We start from the raw sequence: 18,187 nt of genomic DNA on the forward strand, positions 1-18,187 counted from the left end.
AGTGACAGGAGTCTCTCCCTCTCCAGCTCAGAGAGTGACAGGAGTCTCTCCCTCTCCAGCTCAGAGAGTGACAGGAGTCTCTCCCTCTCCAGCTCAGAGAGTGACAGGAGTCTCTCCCTCTCCAGCTCAGAGAGTGACAGGAGTCTCTCCCTCTCCAGCACAGAGAGTGACAGGAGTCTCGCCCTCTCCGGCTCAGACACTGACAGGAGTCTCTCCCTCTCCATCTCAGAGAGTGACTGGAGTCTCTCCCTCTCCAGCTCAGACAGTGACAGGAGTCACTCCCTCTCCAGCTCAGAGAGTGACTGGAGTCTCTCCCTCTCCAGCTCAGAGAGTGAGAGGAGTCTCTCCCTCTCCAGCTCAGAGAGTGACAGGAGTCTCTCCCTCTCCATCTCAGAGAGTGACAGGAGTCTCTCCCTCTCCAGCTCAGAGAGTGACAGGAGTCTCTCCCTCTCCAGCTCAGAGAGTGACAGGAGTCTCTCCCTCTCCAGCTCAGAGAGTGACAGGAGTCTCTCCCTCTCCAGCTCAGAGAGTGACAGGAGTCTCTCCCTCTCCAGCTCAGAGAGTGACAGGAGTCTCTCCCTCTCCAGCTCAGAGAGTGACAGGAGTCTCTCCCTCTCCATCTCAGAGAGTGACAGGGGTCTCTCCCTCTCCAGCTCAGAGAGTGACAGGAGTCTCTCCCTCTCCAGCTCAGAGAGTGACAGGAGTCTCTCCCTCTCCAGCTCAGAGAGTGACAGGAGTCTCTCCCTCTCCAGCTCAGAGAGTGACAGGAGTCTCTCCCTCTCCAGCTCAGAGAGTGACAGGAGTCTCTCCCTCTCCAGCTCAGACACTGACAGGAGTCTCTCCCTCTCCAGCTCAGAGAGTGACAGGAGTCTCTCCCTCTCCAGCTCAGAGAGTGACTGGAGTCTCTCCCTCTCCAGCTCAGAGAGTGACTGGAGTCTCTCCCTCTCCAGCTCAGAGAGTGACAGGAGTCTCTCCCTCTCCAGCTCAGAGAGTGACAGGAGTCTCTCCCTCTCCAGCTCAGAGAGTGACAGGAGTCTCTCCCTCTCCAGCTCAGAGAGTGACAGGAGTCTCTCCCTCTCCAGCTCAGAGAGTGACAGGAGTCTCTCCCTCTCCAGCTCAGACACTGACAGGAGTCTCTCCCTCTCCAGCTCAGAGAGTGACAGGAGTCTCTCCCTCTCCAGCTCAGAGAGTGACTGGAGTCTCTCCCTCTCCAGCTCAGAGAGTGACAGGAGTCTCTCCCTCTCCAGCTCAGAGAGTGACAGGAGTCTCTCCCTCTCCAGCTCAGAGAGTGACAGGAGTCTCTCCCTCTCCAGCTCAGAGAGTGACAGGAGTCTCTCCCTCTCCAGCTCAGAGAGTGACAGGAGTCTCTCCCTCTCCAGCTCAGAGAGTGACAGGAGTCTCTCCCTCTCCAGCTCAGAGAGTGACAGGAGTCTCTCCCTCTCCAGCTCAGAGAGTGACAGGAGTCTCTCCCTCTCCAGCTCAGAGAGTGTCAGGAGTCTCTCCCTCTCCAGCTCAGAGAGTGACAGGAGTCTCTCCCTCTCCAGCTCAGAGAGTGACAGGAGTCTCTCCCTCTCCAGCTCAGACACTGACAGGAGTCTCTCCCTCTCCAGCTCAGAGAGTGACAGGAGTCTCTCCCTCTCCAGCTCAGAGAGTGACAGGAGTCTCTCCCTCTCCATCTCAGAGAGTGACTGGAGTCTCTCCCTCTCCATCTCAGAGAGTGACAGGAGTCTCTCTCTCTCCAGCTCAGAGAGTGACTGGAGTCTCTCCCTCTCCAGCTCAGAGAGTGACAGGAGTCTCTCCCTCTCCATCTCAGAGAGTGACAGGAGTTTCTCCCTCTCCATCTCAGAGAGTGACAGGAGTCTCTCCCTCTCCATCTCAGAGAGTGACAGTGGTCTCTCCCTCTCCATCTCAGAGAGTGACTGGAGTCTCTCCCTCTCCAGCTCAGAGAGTGACAGGAGTCTCTCCCTCTCCAGCTCAGAGAGTGACAGGAGTCTCTCCCTCTCCAGCTCAGAGAGTGACAGGAGTCTCTCCCTCTCCAGCTCAGAGAGTGACAGGAGTCTCTCCCTCTCCATCTCAGAGAGTGACAGGAGTCTCTCCCTCTCCAGCTCAGAGAGTGACAGGAGTCTCGCCCTGTCCGGCTCAGACACTGACAGGAGTCTCTCCCTCTCCAGCTCAGAGAGTGACAGGAGTCTCTCCCTCTCCAGCTCAGAGAGTGACAGGAGTCTCTCCCTCTCCAGCACAGAGAGTGACAGGAGTCTCTCCCTCTCCAGCTCAGAGAGTGACAGGAGTCTCTCCCTCTCCAGCTCAGAGAGTGACAGGAGTCTCTCCCTCTCCAGCTCAGAGAGTGACAGGAGTCTCTCCCTCTCCAGCACAGAGAGTGACAGGAGTCTCGCCCTCTCCGGCTCAGACACTGACAGGAGTCTCTCCCTCTCCAGCTCAGAGAGTGACAGGAGTCTCTCCCTCTCCAGCTCAGAGAGTGACAGGAGTCTCTCCCTCTCCTGCTCAGAGAGTGACAGGAGTCTCTCCCTCTCCAGCTCAGAGTGTGACAGGAGTCTCTCCCTCTCCAGCTCAGAGAGTGACAGGAGTCTCTCCCTCTCCATCTCAGAGAGTGACTGGAGTCTCTCCCTCTCCAGCTCAGAGAGTGACAGGAGTCACTCCCTCTCCAGCTCAGAGAGTGACTGGAGTCTCTCCCTCTCCAGCTCAGAGAGTGAGAGGAGTCTCTCCCTCTCCAGCTCAGAGAGTGACAGGAGTCTCTCCCTCTCCAGCTCAGAGAGTGACAGGAGTCTCTCCCTCTCCAGCTCAGAGAGTGACAGGAGTCTCTCCCTCTCCAGCTCAGAGAGTGACAGGAGTCTCTCCCTCTCCAGCTCAGACACTGACAGGAGTCTCTCCCTCTCCAGCTCAGAGAGTGACAGGAGTCTCTCCCTCTCCAGCTCAGAGAGTGACAGGAGTCTCTCCCTCTCCAGCTCAGAGAGTGACTGGAGTCTCTCCCTCTCCAGCTCAGAGAGTGACAGGAGTCTCTCCCTCTCCAGCTCAGAGAGTGACAGGAGTCTCTCCCTCTCCAGCTCAGAGAGTGACAGGAGTCTCTCCCTCTCCAGCTCAGAGAGTGACAGGAGTCTCTCCCTCTCCAGCTCAGAGAGTGACAGGAGTCTCTCCCTCTCCAGCTCAGAGAGTGACAGGAGTCTCTCCCTCTCCAGCTCAGAGAGTGACAGGAGTCTCTCCCTCTCCAGCACAGAGAGTGACAGGAGTCTCGCCCTCTCCGGCTCAGACACTGACAGGAGTCTCTCCCTCTCCATCTCAGAGAGTGAATGGAGTCTCTCCCTCTCCAGCTCAGAGAGTGACAGGAGTCACTCCCTCTCCAGCTCAGAGAGTGACTGGAGTCTCTCCCTCTCCAGCTCAGAGAGTGAGAGGAGTCTCTCCCTCTCCAGCTCAGAGAGTGACAGGAGTCTCTCCCTCTCCAGCTCAGAGAGTGACAGGAGTCTCTCCCTCTCCAGCTCAGAGAGTGACAGGAGTCTCTCCCTCTCCAGCTCAGAGAGTGACAGGAGTCTCTCCCTCTCCAGCTCAGAGAGTGACAGGAGTCTCTCCCTCTCCAGCTCAGACACTGACAGGAGTCTCTCCCTCTCCAGCTCAGAGAGTGACAGGAGTCTCTCCCTCTCCAGCTCAGAGAGTGACAGGAGTCTCTCCCTCTCCAGCTCAGAGAGTGACTGGAGTCTCTCCCTCTCCAGCTCAGAGAGTGACAGGAGTCTCTCCCTCTCCAGCTCAGAGAGTGACAGGAGTCTCTCCCTCTCCAGCTCAGAGAGTGACAGGAGTCTCTCCCTCTCCAGCTCAGAGAGTGACAGGAGTCTCTCCCTCTCCAGCTCAGAGAGTGACAGGAGTCTCTCCCTCTCCAGCTCAGAGAGTGACAGGAGTCTCTCCCTCTCCAGCTCAGAGAGTGACAGGAGTCTCTCCCTCTCCAGCTCAGAGAGTGACAGGAGTCTCTCCCTCTCCAGCTCAGAGAGTGTCAGGAGTCTCTCCCTCTCCAGCTCAGAGAGTGACAGGAGTCTCTCCCTCTCCAGCTCAGAGAGTGACAGGAGTCTCTCCCTCTCCAGCTCAGACACTGACAGGAGTCTCTCCCTCTCCAGCTCAGAGAGTGACAGGAGTCTCTCCCTCTCCAGCTCAGAGAGTGACAGGAGTCTCTCCCTCTCCAGCACAGAGAGTGACAGGAGTCTCGCCCTCTCCGGCTCAGACACTGACAGGAGTCTCTCCCTCTCCATCTCAGAGAGTGACTGGAGTCTCTCCCTCTCCAGCTCAGAGAGTGACAGGAGTCACTCCCTCTCCAGCTCAGAGAGTGACTGGAGTCTCTCCCTCTCCAGCTCAGAGAGTGAGAGGAGTCTCTCCCTCTCCAGCTCAGAGAGTGACAGGAGTCTCTCCCTCTCCAGCTCAGAGAGTGACAGGAGTCTCTCCCTCTCCAGCTCAGAGAGTGACAGGAGTCTCTCCCTCTCCAGCTCAGAGAGTGACAGGAGTCTCTCCCTCTCCAGCTCAGAGAGTGACAGGAGTCTCTCCCTCTCCAGCTCAGAGAGTGACAGGAGTCTCTCCCTCTCCAGCTCAGAGAGTGACAGGAGTCTCTCCCTCTCCAGCTCAGACACTGACAGGAGTCTCTCCCTCTCCAGCTCAGAGAGTGACAGGAGTCTCTCCCTCTCCAGCTCAGAGAGTGACAGGAGTCTCTCCCTCTCCAGCTCAGAGAGTGACTGGAGTCTCTCCCTCTCCAGCTCAGAGAGTGACAGGAGTCTCTCCCTCTCCAGCTCAGAGAGTGACAGGAGTCTCTCCCTCTCCAGCTCAGAGAGTGACAGGAGTCTCTCCCTCTCCAGCTCAGAGAGTGACAGGAGTCTCTCCCTCTCCAGCTCAGAGAGTGACAGGAGTCTCTCCCTCTCCAGCTCAGAGAGTGACAGGAGTCTCTCCCTCTCCAGCTCAGAGAGTGACAGGAGTCTCTCCCTCTCCAGCTCAGAGAGTGACAGGAGTCTCTCCCTCTCCAGCTCAGAGAGTGTCAGGAGTCTCTCCCTCTCCAGCTCAGAGAGTGACAGGAGTCTCTCCCTCTCCAGCTCAGACACTGACAGGAGTCTCTCCCTCTCCAGCTCAGAGAGTGACAGGAGTCTCTCCCTCTCCAGCTCAGAGAGTGACAGGAGTCTCTCCCTCTCCATCTCAGAGAGTGACTGGAGTCTCTCCCTCTCCATCTCAGAGAGTGACAGGAGTCTCTCTCTCTCCAGCTCAGAGAGTGACTGGAGTCTCTCCCTCTCCAGCTCAGAGAGTGACAGGAGTCTCTCCCTCTCCATCTCAGAGAGTGACAGGAGTTTCTCCCTCTCCATCTCAGAGAGTGACAGGAGTCTCTCCCTCTCCATCTCAGAGAGTGACAGTGGTCTCTCCCTCTCCATCTCAGAGAGTGACTGGAGTCTCTCCCTCTCCAGCTCAGAGAGTGACAGGAGTCTCTCCCTCTCCAGCTCAGAGAGTGACAGGAGTCTCTCCCTCTCCAGCTCAGAGAGTGACAGGAGTCTCTCCCTCTCCAGCTCAGAGAGTGACAGGAGTCTCTCCCTCTCCAGCTCAGAGAGTGACAGGAGTCTCTCCCTCTCCATCTCAGAGAGTGACAGGAGTCTCTCCCTCTCCAGCTCAGAGAGTGACAGGAGTCTCGCCCTGTCCGGCTCAGACACTGACAGGAGTCTCTCCCTCTCCAGCTCAGAGAGTGACAGGAGTCTCTCCCTCTCCAGCTCAGAGAGTGACAGGAGTCTCTCCCTCTCCAGCTCAGAGAGTGACAGGAGTCTCTCCCTCTCCAGCTCAGAGAGTGACAGGAGTCTCTCCCTCTCCAGCTCAGAGAGTGACAGGAGTCTCTCCCTCTCCAGCTCAGAGAGTGACAGGAGTCTCTCCCTCTCCAGCTCAGAGAGTGACAGGAGTCTCTCCCTCTCCAGCACAGAGAGTGACAGGAGTCTCGCCCTGTCCGGCTCAGACACTGACAGGAGTCTCTCCCTCTCCAGCTCAGAGAGTGACAGGAGTCTCTCCCTCTCCAGCTCAGAGAGTGACAGGAGTCTCTCCCTCTCCAGCACAGAGAGTGACAGGAGTCTCGCCCTCTCCGGCTCAGACACTGACAGGAGTCTCTCCCTCTCCATCTCAGAGAGTGACTGGAGTCTCTCCCTCTCCAGCTCAGAGAGTGACAGGAGTCACTCCCTCTCCAGCTCAGAGAGTGACTGGAGTCTCTCCCTCTCCAGCTCAGAGAGTGAGAGGAGTCTCTCCCTCTCCAGCTCAGAGAGTGACAGGAGTCTCTCCCTCTCCAGCTCAGAGAGTGACAGGAGTCTCTCCCTCTCCAGCTCAGAGAGTGACAGGAGTCTCTCCCTCTCCAGCTCAGAGAGTGACAGGAGTCTCTCCCTCTCCAGCTCAGACACTGACAGGAGTCTCTCCCTCTCCAGCTCAGAGAGTGACAGGAGTCTCTCCCTCTCCAGCTCAGAGAGTGACAGGAGTCTCTCCCTCTCCAGCTCAGAGAGTGACTGGAGTCTCTCCCTCTCCAGCTCAGAGAGTGACAGGAGTCTCTCCCTCTCCAGCTCAGAGAGTGACAGGAGTCTCTCCCTCTCCAGCTCAGAGAGTGACAGGAGTCTCTCCCTCTCCATCTCAGAGAGTGACAGGAGTCTCTCCCTCTCCAGCTCAGAGAGTGACAGGAGTCTCTCCCTCTCCAGCTCAGACACTGACAGGAGTCTCTCCCTCTCCAGCTCAGAGAGTGACAGGAGTCTCTCCCTCTCCATCTCAGAGAGTGACAGGAGTCTCTCCCTCTCCATCTCAGAGAGTGACAGGAGTCTCTCCCTCTCCATCTCAGAGAGTGACAGGAGTCTCTCCCTCTCCATCTCAGAGAGTGACAGCGGTCTCTCCCTCTCCATCTCAGAGAGTGACTGGAGTCTCTCTCTCTCCAGCTCAGAGAGTGACAGGAGTCTCTCCCTCTCCATCTCAGAGAGTCACAGGAGTCTCTCCCTCTCCATCTCAGAGAGTGACAGCGGTCTCTCCCTCTCCATCTCAGAGAGTGACTGGAGTCTCTCTCTCTCCAGCTCAGAGAGTGACAGGAGTCTCTCCCTCTCCAGCTCAGAGAGTGACAGGAGTCTCTCCCTCTCCAGCTCAGAGAGTGACAGGAGTCTCTCCCTCTCCAGCTCAGAGAGTGACAGGAGTCTCTCCCTCTCCAGCTCAGAGAGTGACAGGAGTCTCTCCCTCTCCAGCACAGAGAGTGACAGGAGTCTCGCCCTCTCCGGCTCAGACACTGACAGGAGTCTCTCCCTCTCCATCTCAGAGAGTGACTGGAGTCTCTCCCTCTCCAGCTCAGAGAGTGACAGGAGTCACTCCCTCTCCAGCTCAGAGAGTGACTGGAGTCTCTCCCTCTCCAGCTCAGAGAGTGAGAGGAGTCTCTCCCTCTCCAGCTCAGAGAGTGACAGGAGTCTCTCCCTCTCCAGCTCAGAGAGTGACAGGAGTCTCTCCCTCTCCAGCTCAGAGAGTGACAGGAGTCTCTCCCTCTCCAGCTCAGAGAGTGACAGGAGTCTCTCCCTCTCCAGCTCAGAGAGTGACAGGAGTCTCTCCCTCTCCAGCTCAGACACTGACAGGAGTCTCTCCCTCTCCAGCTCAGAGAGTGACAGGAGTCTCTCCCTCTCCAGCTCAGAGAGTGACAGGAGTCTCTCTCCCTCCAGCTCAGAGAGTGTCAGGAGTCTCTCCCTCTCCAGCTCAGAGAGTGACAGGAGTCTCTCCCTCTCCAGCTCAGAGAGTGACAGGAGTCTCTCCCTCTCCAGCTCAGACACTGACAGGAGTCTCTCCCTCTCCAGCTCAGAGAGTGACAGGAGTCTCTCCCTCTCCAGCTCAGAGAGTGACAGGAGTCTCTCCCTCTCCAGCTCAGAGAGTGACAGGAGTCTCTCCCTCTCCAGCTCAGAGAGTGACAGGAGTCTCTCCCTCTCCAGCTCAGAGAGTGACAGGAGTCTCTCCCTCTCCAGCTCAGAGAGTGACAGGAGTCTCTCCCTCTCCAGCACAGAGAGTGACAGGAGTCTCGCCCTGTCCGGCTCAGACACTGACAGGAGTCTCTCCCTCTCCAGCTCAGAGAGTGACAGGAGTCTCTCCCTCTCCAGCTCAGAGAGTGACAGGAGTCTCTCCCTCTCCAGCACAGAGAGTGACAGGAGTCTCGCCCTCTCCGGCTCAGACACTGACAGGAGTCTCTCCCTCTCCATCTCAGAGAGTGACTGGAGTCTCTCCCTCTCCAGCTCAGAGAGTGACAGGAGTCACTCCCTCTCCAGCTCAGAGAGTGACTGGAGTCTCTCCCTCTCCAGCTCAGAGAGTGAGAGGAGTCTCTCCCTCTCCAGCTCAGAGAGTGACAGGAGTCTCTCCCTCTCCAGCTCAGAGAGTGACAGGAGTCTCTCCCTCTCCAGCTCAGAGAGTGACAGGAGTCTCTCCCTCTCCAGCTCAGAGAGTGACAGGAGTCTCTCCCTCTCCAGCTCAGACACTGACAGGAGTCTCTCCCTCTCCAGCTCAGAGAGTGACAGGAGTCTCTCCCTCTCCAGCTCAGAGAGTGACAGGAGTCTCTCCCTCTCCAGCTCAGAGAGTGACTGGAGTCTCTCCCTCTCCAGCTCAGAGAGTGACAGGAGTCTCTCCCTCTCCAGCTCAGAGAGTGACAGGAGTCTCTCCCTCTCCAGCTCAGAGAGTGACAGGAGTCTCTCCCTCTCCATCTCAGAGAGTGACAGGAGTCTCTCCCTCTCCAGCTCAGAGAGTGACAGGAGTCTCTCCCTCTCCAGCTCAGACACTGACAGGAGTCTCTCCCTCTCCAGCTCAGAGAGTGACAGGAGTCTCTCCCTCTCCATCTCAGAGAGTGACAGGAGTCTCTCCCTCTCCATCTCAGAGAGTGACAGGAGTCTCTCCCTCTCCATCTCAGAGAGTGACAGGAGTCTCTCCCTCTCCATCTCAGAGAGTGACAGCGGTCTCTCCCTCTCCATCTCAGAGAGTGACTGGAGTCTCTCTCTCTCCAGCTCAGAGAGTGACAGGAGTCTCTCCCTCTCCATCTCAGAGAGTCACAGGAGTCTCTCCCTCTCCATCTCAGAGAGTGACAGCGGTCTCTCCCTCTCCATCTCAGAGAGTGACTGGAGTCTCTCTCTCTCCAGCTCAGAGAGTGACAGGAGTCTCTCCCTCTCCAGCTCAGAGAGTGACAGGAGTCTCTCCCTCTCCAGCTCAGAGAGTGACAGGAGTCTCTCCCTCTCCAGCTCAGAGAGTGACAGGAGTCTCTCCCTCTCCAGCTCAGAGAGTGACAGGAGTCTCTCCCTCTCCAGCACAGAGAGTGACAGGAGTCTCGCCCTCTCCGGCTCAGACACTGACAGGAGTCTCTCCCTCTCCATCTCAGAGAGTGACTGGAGTCTCTCCCTCTCCAGCTCAGAGAGTGACAGGAGTCACTCCCTCTCCAGCTCAGAGAGTGACTGGAGTCTCTCCCTCTCCAGCTCAGAGAGTGAGAGGAGTCTCTCCCTCTCCAGCTCAGAGAGTGACAGGAGTCTCTCCCTCTCCAGCTCAGAGAGTGACAGGAGTCTCTCCCTCTCCAGCTCAGAGAGTGACAGGAGTCTCTCCCTCTCCAGCTCAGAGAGTGACAGGAGTCTCTCCCTCTCCAGCTCAGAGAGTGACAGGAGTCTCTCCCTCTCCAGCTCAGACACTGACAGGAGTCTCTCCCTCTCCAGCTCAGAGAGTGACAGGAGTCTCTCCCTCTCCAGCTCAGAGAGTGACAGGAGTCTCTCTCCCTCCAGCTCAGAGAGTGTCAGGAGTCTCTCCCTCTCCAGCTCAGAGAGTGACAGGAGTCTCTCCCTCTCCAGCTCAGAGAGTGACAGGAGTCTCTCCCTCTCCAGCTCAGACACTGACAGGAGTCTCTCCCTCTCCAGCTCAGAGAGTGACAGGAGTCTCTCCCTCTCCATCTCAGAGAGTGACAGGAGTCTCTCCCTCTCCAGCTCAGAGAGTGTCAGGAGTCTCTCTCCCTCCAGCTCAGACACTGACAGGAGTCTCTCCCTCTCCAGCTCAGAGAGTGACAGGAGTCTCTCCCTCTCCAGCTCAGAGAGTGACAGGAGTCTCTCTCCCTCCAGCTCAGAGAGTGTCAGGAGTCTCTCCCTCTCCAGCTCAGAGAGTGACAGGAGTCTCTCCCTCTCCAGCTCAGAGAGTGACAGGAGTCTCTCCCTCTCCAGCTCAGACACTGACAGGAGTCTCTCCCTCTCCAGGTCAGAGAGTGACAGGAGTCTCTCCCTCTCCAGCTCAGAGAGTGTCAGGAGTCTCTCCCTCTCCAGCTCAGAGAGTGACAGGAGTCTCTCCCTCTCCAGCTCAGACACTGACAGGAGTCTCTCCCTCTCCAGCTCAGAGAGTGACAGGGGTCTCTCCCTCTCCTGCTCAGAGAGTGACAGGAGTCTCTCCCTCTCCAGCTCAGAGAGTGACAGGAGTCTCTCCCTCTCCAGCTCAGAGAGTGACAGGGGTCTCTCCCTCTCCTGCTCAGAGAGTGACAGGAGTCTCTCCCTCTCCAGCTCAGAGAGTGACAGGAGTCTCTCTCCCTCCAGCTCAGAGAGTGACAGGAGTCTCTCCCTCTCCAGCTCAGAGAGTGACAGGAGTCTCTCCCTCTCCAGCTCAGAGAGTGACAGGAGTCTCTCTCCCTCCAGCTCAGAGAGTGTCAGGAGTCTCTCCCTCTCCAGCTCAGAGAGTGACAGGAGTCTCTCTCCCTCCAGCTCAGAGAGTGTCAGGAGTCTCTCCCTCTCCAGCTCAGAGAGTGACAGGAGTCTCTCCCTCTCCAGCTCAGAGAGTGACAGGAGTCTCTCCCTCTCCAGCTCAGAGAGTGACAGGAGTCTCTCCCTCTCCAGGTCAGAGAGTGACAGGAGTCTCTCCCTCTCCAGCTCAGAGAGTGACAGGAGTCTCTCCCTCTCCAGCTCAGAGAGTGACAGGAGTCTCTCTCCCTCCAGCTCAGAGAGTGACAGGAGTCTCTCCCTCTCCAGCTCAGAGAGTGACAGGAGTCTCTCCCTCTCCAGCTCAGAGAGTGACAGGAGTCTCTCTCCCTCCAGCTCAGAGAGTGACAGGAGTCTCTCCCTCTCCAGCTCAGAGAGTGACAGGGGTCTCTCCCTCTCCTGCTCAGAGAGTGACAGGAGTCTCTCCCTCTCCAGCTCAGAGAGTGACAGGAGTCTCTCCCTCTCCAGCTCAGAGAGTGACAGGAGTCTCTCCCTCTCCAGCTCAGACACTGACAGGAGTCTCTCCCTCTCCAGCTCAGAGAGTGACAGGAGTCTCTCCCTCTCCAGCTCAGAGAGTGACAGGAGTCTCTCCCTCTCCAGCTCAGAGAGTGACAGGAGTCTCTCCCTCTCCAGCTCAGAGAGTGACAGGAGTCTCTCCCTCTCCAGCTCAGACACTGACAGGAGTCTCTCCCTCTCCAGCTCAGAGAGTGACAGGAGTCTCTCCCTCTCCAGGTTAGAGAGTGACAGGAGTCTCTCCCTCTCCAGCTCAGAGAGTGACAGGAGTCTCTCCCTCTCCAGCTCAGAGAGTGACAGGAGCCTCTTCCTCTCTGGCTCAGAGAGTGACAGGAGTCTCTCCCTCTCCGGATCAGTGAGTGACAGGAGTCTCTCCCTCTCCAGCTCAGACACTGACAGGAGTCTCTCCCTCTCCAGCTCAGAGAGTGACAGGAGTCTCTCCCTCTCCAGCTCAGACACTGACAGGAGTCTCTCCCTCTCCGGATCAGTGAGTGACAGGAGTCTCTCCCTCTCCGGATCAGTGAGTGACAGGAGCCTCTTCCTCTCTGGCTCAGACAGAGACGGGATTTCCTTCCTGTTCAGCTGCACTGTGGAGAATGGTGTCGCTGTCACTAAGTGGGACCTTATTCATTCTGGACCAAGTAACGTTAGGTGAGGCCACTGTCTCTGTGGGACCTTGTTAAATACAGTTGGTGTGCAAACAGCGTTTCCGTCACTCACTCACTCGCACAATTACTCACTCAATCACTCCCTCAGTCACTCACTCGCACAATCACTCAATCAATCACTCACTCAGTCACTCACTCACTCAATCACTCACTCAATCACTCCCTCAGTCACTCCCTCATTCTCTCACTCAATCACTCCCTCAGTCACTCCCTCAGTCCCTCACTCAATCACTCCCTCAGTCTCTCACTCAATCACTCCCTCAGTCTCTCACTCAATCACTCCCTCAGTCACTCCCTCAGTCACTCCCTCAGTCACTCCCTCAGTCACTCCCTCAGTCACTCCCTCAGTCCCTCACTCAATCACTCCCTCAGTCACTCCCTCAGTCACTCCCTCAGTCACTCCCTCAGTCTCTCCCTCAGTCACTCCCTCAGTCACTCACTCATTCACTCACTCAATCACTCCCTCAATCACTCACTCCATCAGTCACTCGCTCAGTCACTCGCTCAGTCACTTGCTCAGTCACTCGCTCAGTCAGTCACTCACTCAATCACTCCCTCAATCACTCCCTCAGTCACTCACTCACTCAATCACTCCTCAGTCACTCACTCAATCACTCCCTCAGTCACTCCCTCAGTCACTCCCTCAATCAATTCACTCAATCACCCCTCAGTCACTCCCTCAGTCACTCCTCAGTCACTCCCTCAGTCACTCCCTCAGTCTCTCCCATAGTCACGCACTCAGTAACTCACTCAATCACTCCTCAGTCACTCCCTCAGTCTCTCCTCAGTCACTCCCTCAGTCGCTCACTCCCTCACCAGCGAAGTTGGTCACGATATGCTTGATGCACAGGTCAGAGAGCAGAGGCACTGTGGCCAGAGACCACTCGGGATCCTCGGCAATGATTCTCCTCATTCGGCGAGGGTCGTTGGCAGGATTCGGACCCAGGAACTTGGAGGCCCAGGGATTGACGTTCATCGCTGTGATCATGGATGGAGCACACACACACAGTCAGAGTGAAGGGAACAGCAGCAGCACACACCTGAGCACAGAGGGAGACAACAGGAAACTGAGACAGCGAAACCACAGTCAGAGCCTCTCCAACACACACCTCCCCTTGTCATGGCGAGCTGAACCCCTGTCCAGCTCACTCTCTGACCCCACTACCTCGCCCTCTCTGAGCCCAGTCCCTCTGTCAGTCTCTCCCTCTCCCTCTCTCTCTAACCCATTCCCCCTCTCTCTGACCCATTCCCCCCTCTCTCTCTGACCCATTCCACCCTCTCTCTCTGACCCATTCCCCCCTCTCTCTCTGACCCATTCCCCCTCTCTCTCTGACCCATTCCCCGTCTCTCTCTGACCCATTCCCCCTCTCCCTCTCTAACCCATTCCCCCTCTCTCTCTGACCCATTCCCCCTCTCTCTCTGACCCATTCCCCGTCTCTCTCTGACCCATTCCCCCTCTCCCTCTCTAACCCATTCCCCCTCTCTCTCTGACCCATTCTCCTCCTCTCTCTCTGACCCATTCCCCCTCTCTCTCTCTCTAACCCATTCCCCCTCTCTCTCTGACCCATTCCCCCTCTCTCTGACCCATTCCCCCTCTCTCTCTGACCCATTCCCCGCTCTCTCTCTCTGACCCATTCCCCCTCTCTCTCTGACCTATTCCCCCTCTCTCTCTCTAACCCATTCCCCCTCTCTCTCTCTCTGACCCATTCCTCCTCTCTCTCTAACCCATTTCCCCTCTCCATCTGAACCATTCCCCCTGTCTCTCTCTGACCCATTCCCCCCCCCCCTAACCCATTCCCCCTCTCTCACTCTCTAACCCATTCCCTCTCTCCCTCTGACCCATTCTCCCCTCTCCCTCAAACCCATTCCCCCTCTCTCTCTCTGACCCATTCCCCCTATCTCTCTGACCCATTCCCCCCTCTCTCTAACCCATTCCCCCTCTCTCTCTCTAACACATTCCCCCTCTCTCTCTGACCCATTCCCCCCCTCTCTCTCTAACCCATTTCCCCCCTCTCTCTGACCCATTCCCCCTCTCTCTCTCTGACCCATTCCCCCTCTCTCTCTCTCTAACCCATTCCCCCTCTCTCTCTGACCCATTCCCCCTCTCTCTGACCCATTCCCCCCTCTCTCTCTGACCCATTCCCCCTCTCTCTCTCTGACCCATTCCCCCTCTCTCTCTGACCCCATCCCCCTCTCTCTCTCTGACCCATTCCCCCTCTCTCTCTGACCCATTCCCCCTCTCTCTCTGACCCATTCCCCCTCTCTCTCTGACCCCATCCCCCCTCTCTCTCTAACCCATTCCCCCTCTCTCTCTCTAACACATTCCCCCTCTCTCTCTCTAACACATTCCCCCTCTCTCTCTAACCCATTTCCCCCCCTCTCTCTCTGACCCATTCCCCCTCTCCCTCTCTGACCCATTCCCCCTCTCTCTCTCTGACCCATTTCCCCTCTCTCTCTGACCCATTCCCCCTCTCTCTCTGACCCATTCCCCCTCTCTCTCTCTGACCCATTCCCCCTCTCCCTCTCCCTCTCTCACCCATTCCCCCTCTCTCTCTGACCCATTCCCCCTCTCTGACCCATTCCCCCTCTCTCTCTGACCCATTCCCCCTCTCTCTGACCCATTCCCCCCTCTCTCTCTGACCCATTCCCCCTCTGTCTCTCTGACCCATTCCCCCCTCTCTCTGACCCATTCCCCCTCTCTCTCTGACCCATTCCCCCTCTCTCTCTGACCCATTCCCCCCCTCTCTCTCTGACCCATTCCCCCTCTTTCTAACCCATTCACCCTCTCTCTGACCCATTCCCCCTCTCTGACCCATTCCCCCTCTCTCTCTCTCTAACCCATTCCCCCTCTCTCTCTCTCTAACTCATTCCCCCTCTCTCTCTCTCTAACCCATTCCCCCTCTCTCTCTCTCTAACCCATTCCCCCTCTCTGACCCATTCCCCCTCTCTCTCTCTCTCTAACCCATTCCCCCTCTCTCTCTGACCCATTCCCCCTCTCTCTGACCCATTCCCCCCTCTCTCTCTGACCCATTCCCCCTCTCTCTCTCTGACCCATTCCCCCTCTCTCTCTGACCCCATCCCCCTCTCTCTCTCTGACCCATTCCCCCTCTCTCTCTGACCCATTCCCCCTCTCTCTCTGACCCATTCCCCCTCTCTCTCTGAACCCATCCCCCCTCTCTCTCTGACCCATTCCCCCTCTCTCTCTGACCCATTTCCCCTCTCTCTCTGACCCATTCCCCCTCTCTCTCTAACCCATTCCCCCTCTCTCTCTCTAACCCATTCCCTCTCTCTCTCTCTGACCCATTCCCCCTCTCTCTCTGACCCATTCCCCCTCTCTCTCTCTCTAACCCATTCCCTCTCTCTCTCTCTCTGACCCATTCCCCCTCTCTCTCTGACCCTTTCCCCCTCTCCATCTGAACCATTCCCCCGTCTCTCTCTGACCCATTCCCCCCCCCTCTCTCTAACCCATTCCCCCTCTCTCACTCTCTAACCCATTCCCTCTCTCCCTCTGATCCATTCTCCCCTCTCCCTCTCTCTCAAACCCATTACCCCCCTCTCTGACCCATTCCCCCTCTCTCTCTCTGACCCATTCCCCCTCTCTCTCTCTGACCCACCCCCCTCTCTCTCTGACCCATTCCCCCTGTCTCTCTGACCCATTCCCCCTCTCTCTCTGACCCATTCCCTCTCTCTCTCTCTGACCCATTCCCCCCTCTCTCTAACCCATTCCCCCTCTCTCTCTCTAACACATTCCCCCTCTCTCTCTCTGACCCATTCCCCCCCTCTCTCTAACCCATTCCCCCCCTCTCTCTAACCCATTCCCCCTCTCTCTCTCTGACCCATTCTCCTCCTCTCTCTCTGACCCATTCCCCACCTCTCTCTCTGACCCATTCCTCACCTCTCTCTCTGACCCATTCCACCCCTCTCTCTCTAACCCATTCCCCCTCTCTCTCTGACCCATTCCCCCTCTCTCTGACCCATTCCCCCTCTCTCTCTGACCCATTCCCCCTCTCTCTCTGACCCATTTCCCGCTCTCTCTCTCTGACCCATTCCCCCTCTCTCTCTCTGACCCATTCCCCCTCTCTCTCTGACCCATTTCCCGCTCTCTCTCTCTGACCCATTCCCCCTCTCTCTCTCTGACCCATTCCCCCTCTGTCTCTCTGACCCATTCCCCCTCTCTCTCTGACCCATTCCCCTCTCTCTCTCTGACCCATTCCCCCACTGTCTCTCTGACCCATTCCCCCTCTCTCTCTGACCCATTCCCTCTCTCTCTCTGACCCATTCCCTCTCTCTCTCTCTAACCCATTCCCTCTCTCTCTCTAACCCATTCCCTCTCTCTCTCTCTAACCCATTCCCTCTCTCGCTAACCCATTCCCTCTCTCTCTCTTACCCATTTCCCCTCTCCCTCTGACCCATTCCCTCTCTCCCTCTCACTCTCTAACACAGTCCTTCAATCTCTCTGTCTCTCTCTAACTCATTCCCTCTCTCTCTAACCCATTCCCCCCCTCTCTCTCTCTCTCTCTAACCCATTCCCCTCTCTCTCTCTAACCCATTCCCCCTCTCGCTCTAACTCATTCCCCCTCTCTCTCTCTCTAACCCATTCCCACCCTCTCTCTCTCTAACCCATTCCCCCTCTCCCTATCCCATTCCCCCTCTCTCTCTCTCTCTCTAACCCATTCCCCCTCTCTCTCTCTAACCCATTCCCTCTCTCCCTCTCACTAACACATTCCCTCAATCTCTCTCTCTCTCTAACCCATTCCCCCTCTCTCTCTCTAACACATTCCCTCTCTCTCTCTAACCCATTCACTCTCCCTCTCTCTCTAACACATTCCCTCTCCCTCTAACACATTCCCTCGCTCTCTCTCTCTCTTTAACCCATTCCCTCTCCCTCTCTCTCTAACACATTCCCTCTCTAACACATTCCCTCTCTCTCTAACCCATTCCCTCTCTCTCTAACCCATTCTCTCTCACTCTCTCGAACCCATTCCCTCTCCCTCTCTCTCTAACACATTCCCTCTCTCTCTCTAACCCATTCCCTCTCTCTCTCTAACCTATTCTCTCTCAATCTCTCTAACCCATTCCCTCTCCCTCTAACCCATTCGCTCTGTTTCTCTCTAACACATTCCCTCTCTCTCTCTAACCCATTCCCTCTCCCTCTCTAACACATTCCCACTCTCCCTCTGACCCATTCCCTCACTCTCTCTCTAACACATTCCTCCTCTCTCTCTCTAACACATTCCCTCTCTCCCTCTCTCTCTAGCACATTCCCTCTCTCACTCTCTCTCTAACACATTCCCTCTCCCTCTCTCTCTCTAACCCATTCCCTCTCTCTCTCTAACACATTCCCTCTCTCACTCTCTCTCTCACACATTCCCTCTCCCTCTCTAACCCATTCCCTGTCTCTCTCTCTAACCCATTCCCTCTCTCTCTAACCCATTCCCTCTCTCTATCTCTAACCCATTCCCTCTCTCTCTCTAACCCATTCCCTCTCTCTCTCTAACCCATTCCCTCCCTCACACTCTCTCTCTCTAACCCATTCCCTCTCTCTCTCTAACCCATTCCCTCTGTCTCTCTCTAACATTTCCCTCTCACTCTCTCTCTCTAACCCATTCCCTCTCTCCCTCTCTCTCTCTAACCCATTCCCTCTCTCTCTCTAACCCATTCCCTCTCTCACTCTCTCTCTCTAACCCATTCCCTCTCACTCTCTCTCTCTAACCCTTTCCCTCTCTCTCTTCTAACCCATTCCCTCTCTCTCTAACCCATTCCCTCTCTCTCTCTAACCCATTCCCTCTCTCTCTAACCCATTCCCTCTCCCTCTCTCTAACCATTCCTCTCTCTTCTAACCCATTCCCTCTCTCTCTCTAACCCATTCCTCTCTCTCTCTAACCCATTCCCTCTGTCTCTTTCTAACCCATTCCCTCTCATTCCCTCTCACTCTCTCTCTCTAACCCCATTCCCTCTCTCCCTCTCTAACCCATTCCCTCTCTCTCTCTAACCCATTCCCTCTCTCTCTCTAACCCATTCCCTCTCACTCTCTCTCTCTAACCCATTCCCTCTCCCTCTCTAACACATTCCCTCTCCCTCTCTAACCCAATCCCTCTCCCTCTCTACCCATTCCCCCCCTCTCTCTCTAACACATCCCTCTCCCTCTCTCTCTCTAACCCATTCCCACTCTCCCCTCTGACCCATTCCCACACTCTCTAACACATTCCCCCCTCTCTCTCTAACACATTCCCTCTCTCCCTCTCTCTCTAACAGTCCCTCTCCCTCTCTAACCCATTCCCTCTCTCTCTCTAG

The 18,187-nt window shown here is 56.4% G+C and overlaps 1 protein-coding gene across 1 annotated transcript in view; it reads right to left on the reverse strand.

Annotated features, from left to right (window-relative positions):
- drc5 (dynein regulatory complex subunit 5) overlaps positions 1-12,932 on the reverse strand; it is a 59,265-nt gene extending 46,333 nt beyond the window's left edge. The window contains exon 1 of the mRNA XM_087976597.1: positions 12,710-12,932. Within this exon, the coding sequence (XP_087832723.1) occupies positions 12,710-12,881 (172 nt within the window). The 5' untranslated portion in view covers positions 12,882-12,932. The remainder of the gene's footprint in view (positions 1-12,709) is intronic.
- Between the last annotated feature and the right edge of the window lie 5,255 nt (positions 12,933-18,187).

Source organism: Chiloscyllium plagiosum, unplaced genomic scaffold, assembly GCF_037043375.1.
Source record: "Chiloscyllium plagiosum isolate Xiang-an unplaced genomic scaffold, Cpla_swu_hap1 HiC_scaffold_3, whole genome shotgun sequence".
Classification (NCBI taxonomy): domain Eukaryota; kingdom Metazoa; phylum Chordata; class Chondrichthyes; order Orectolobiformes; family Hemiscylliidae; genus Chiloscyllium; species Chiloscyllium plagiosum.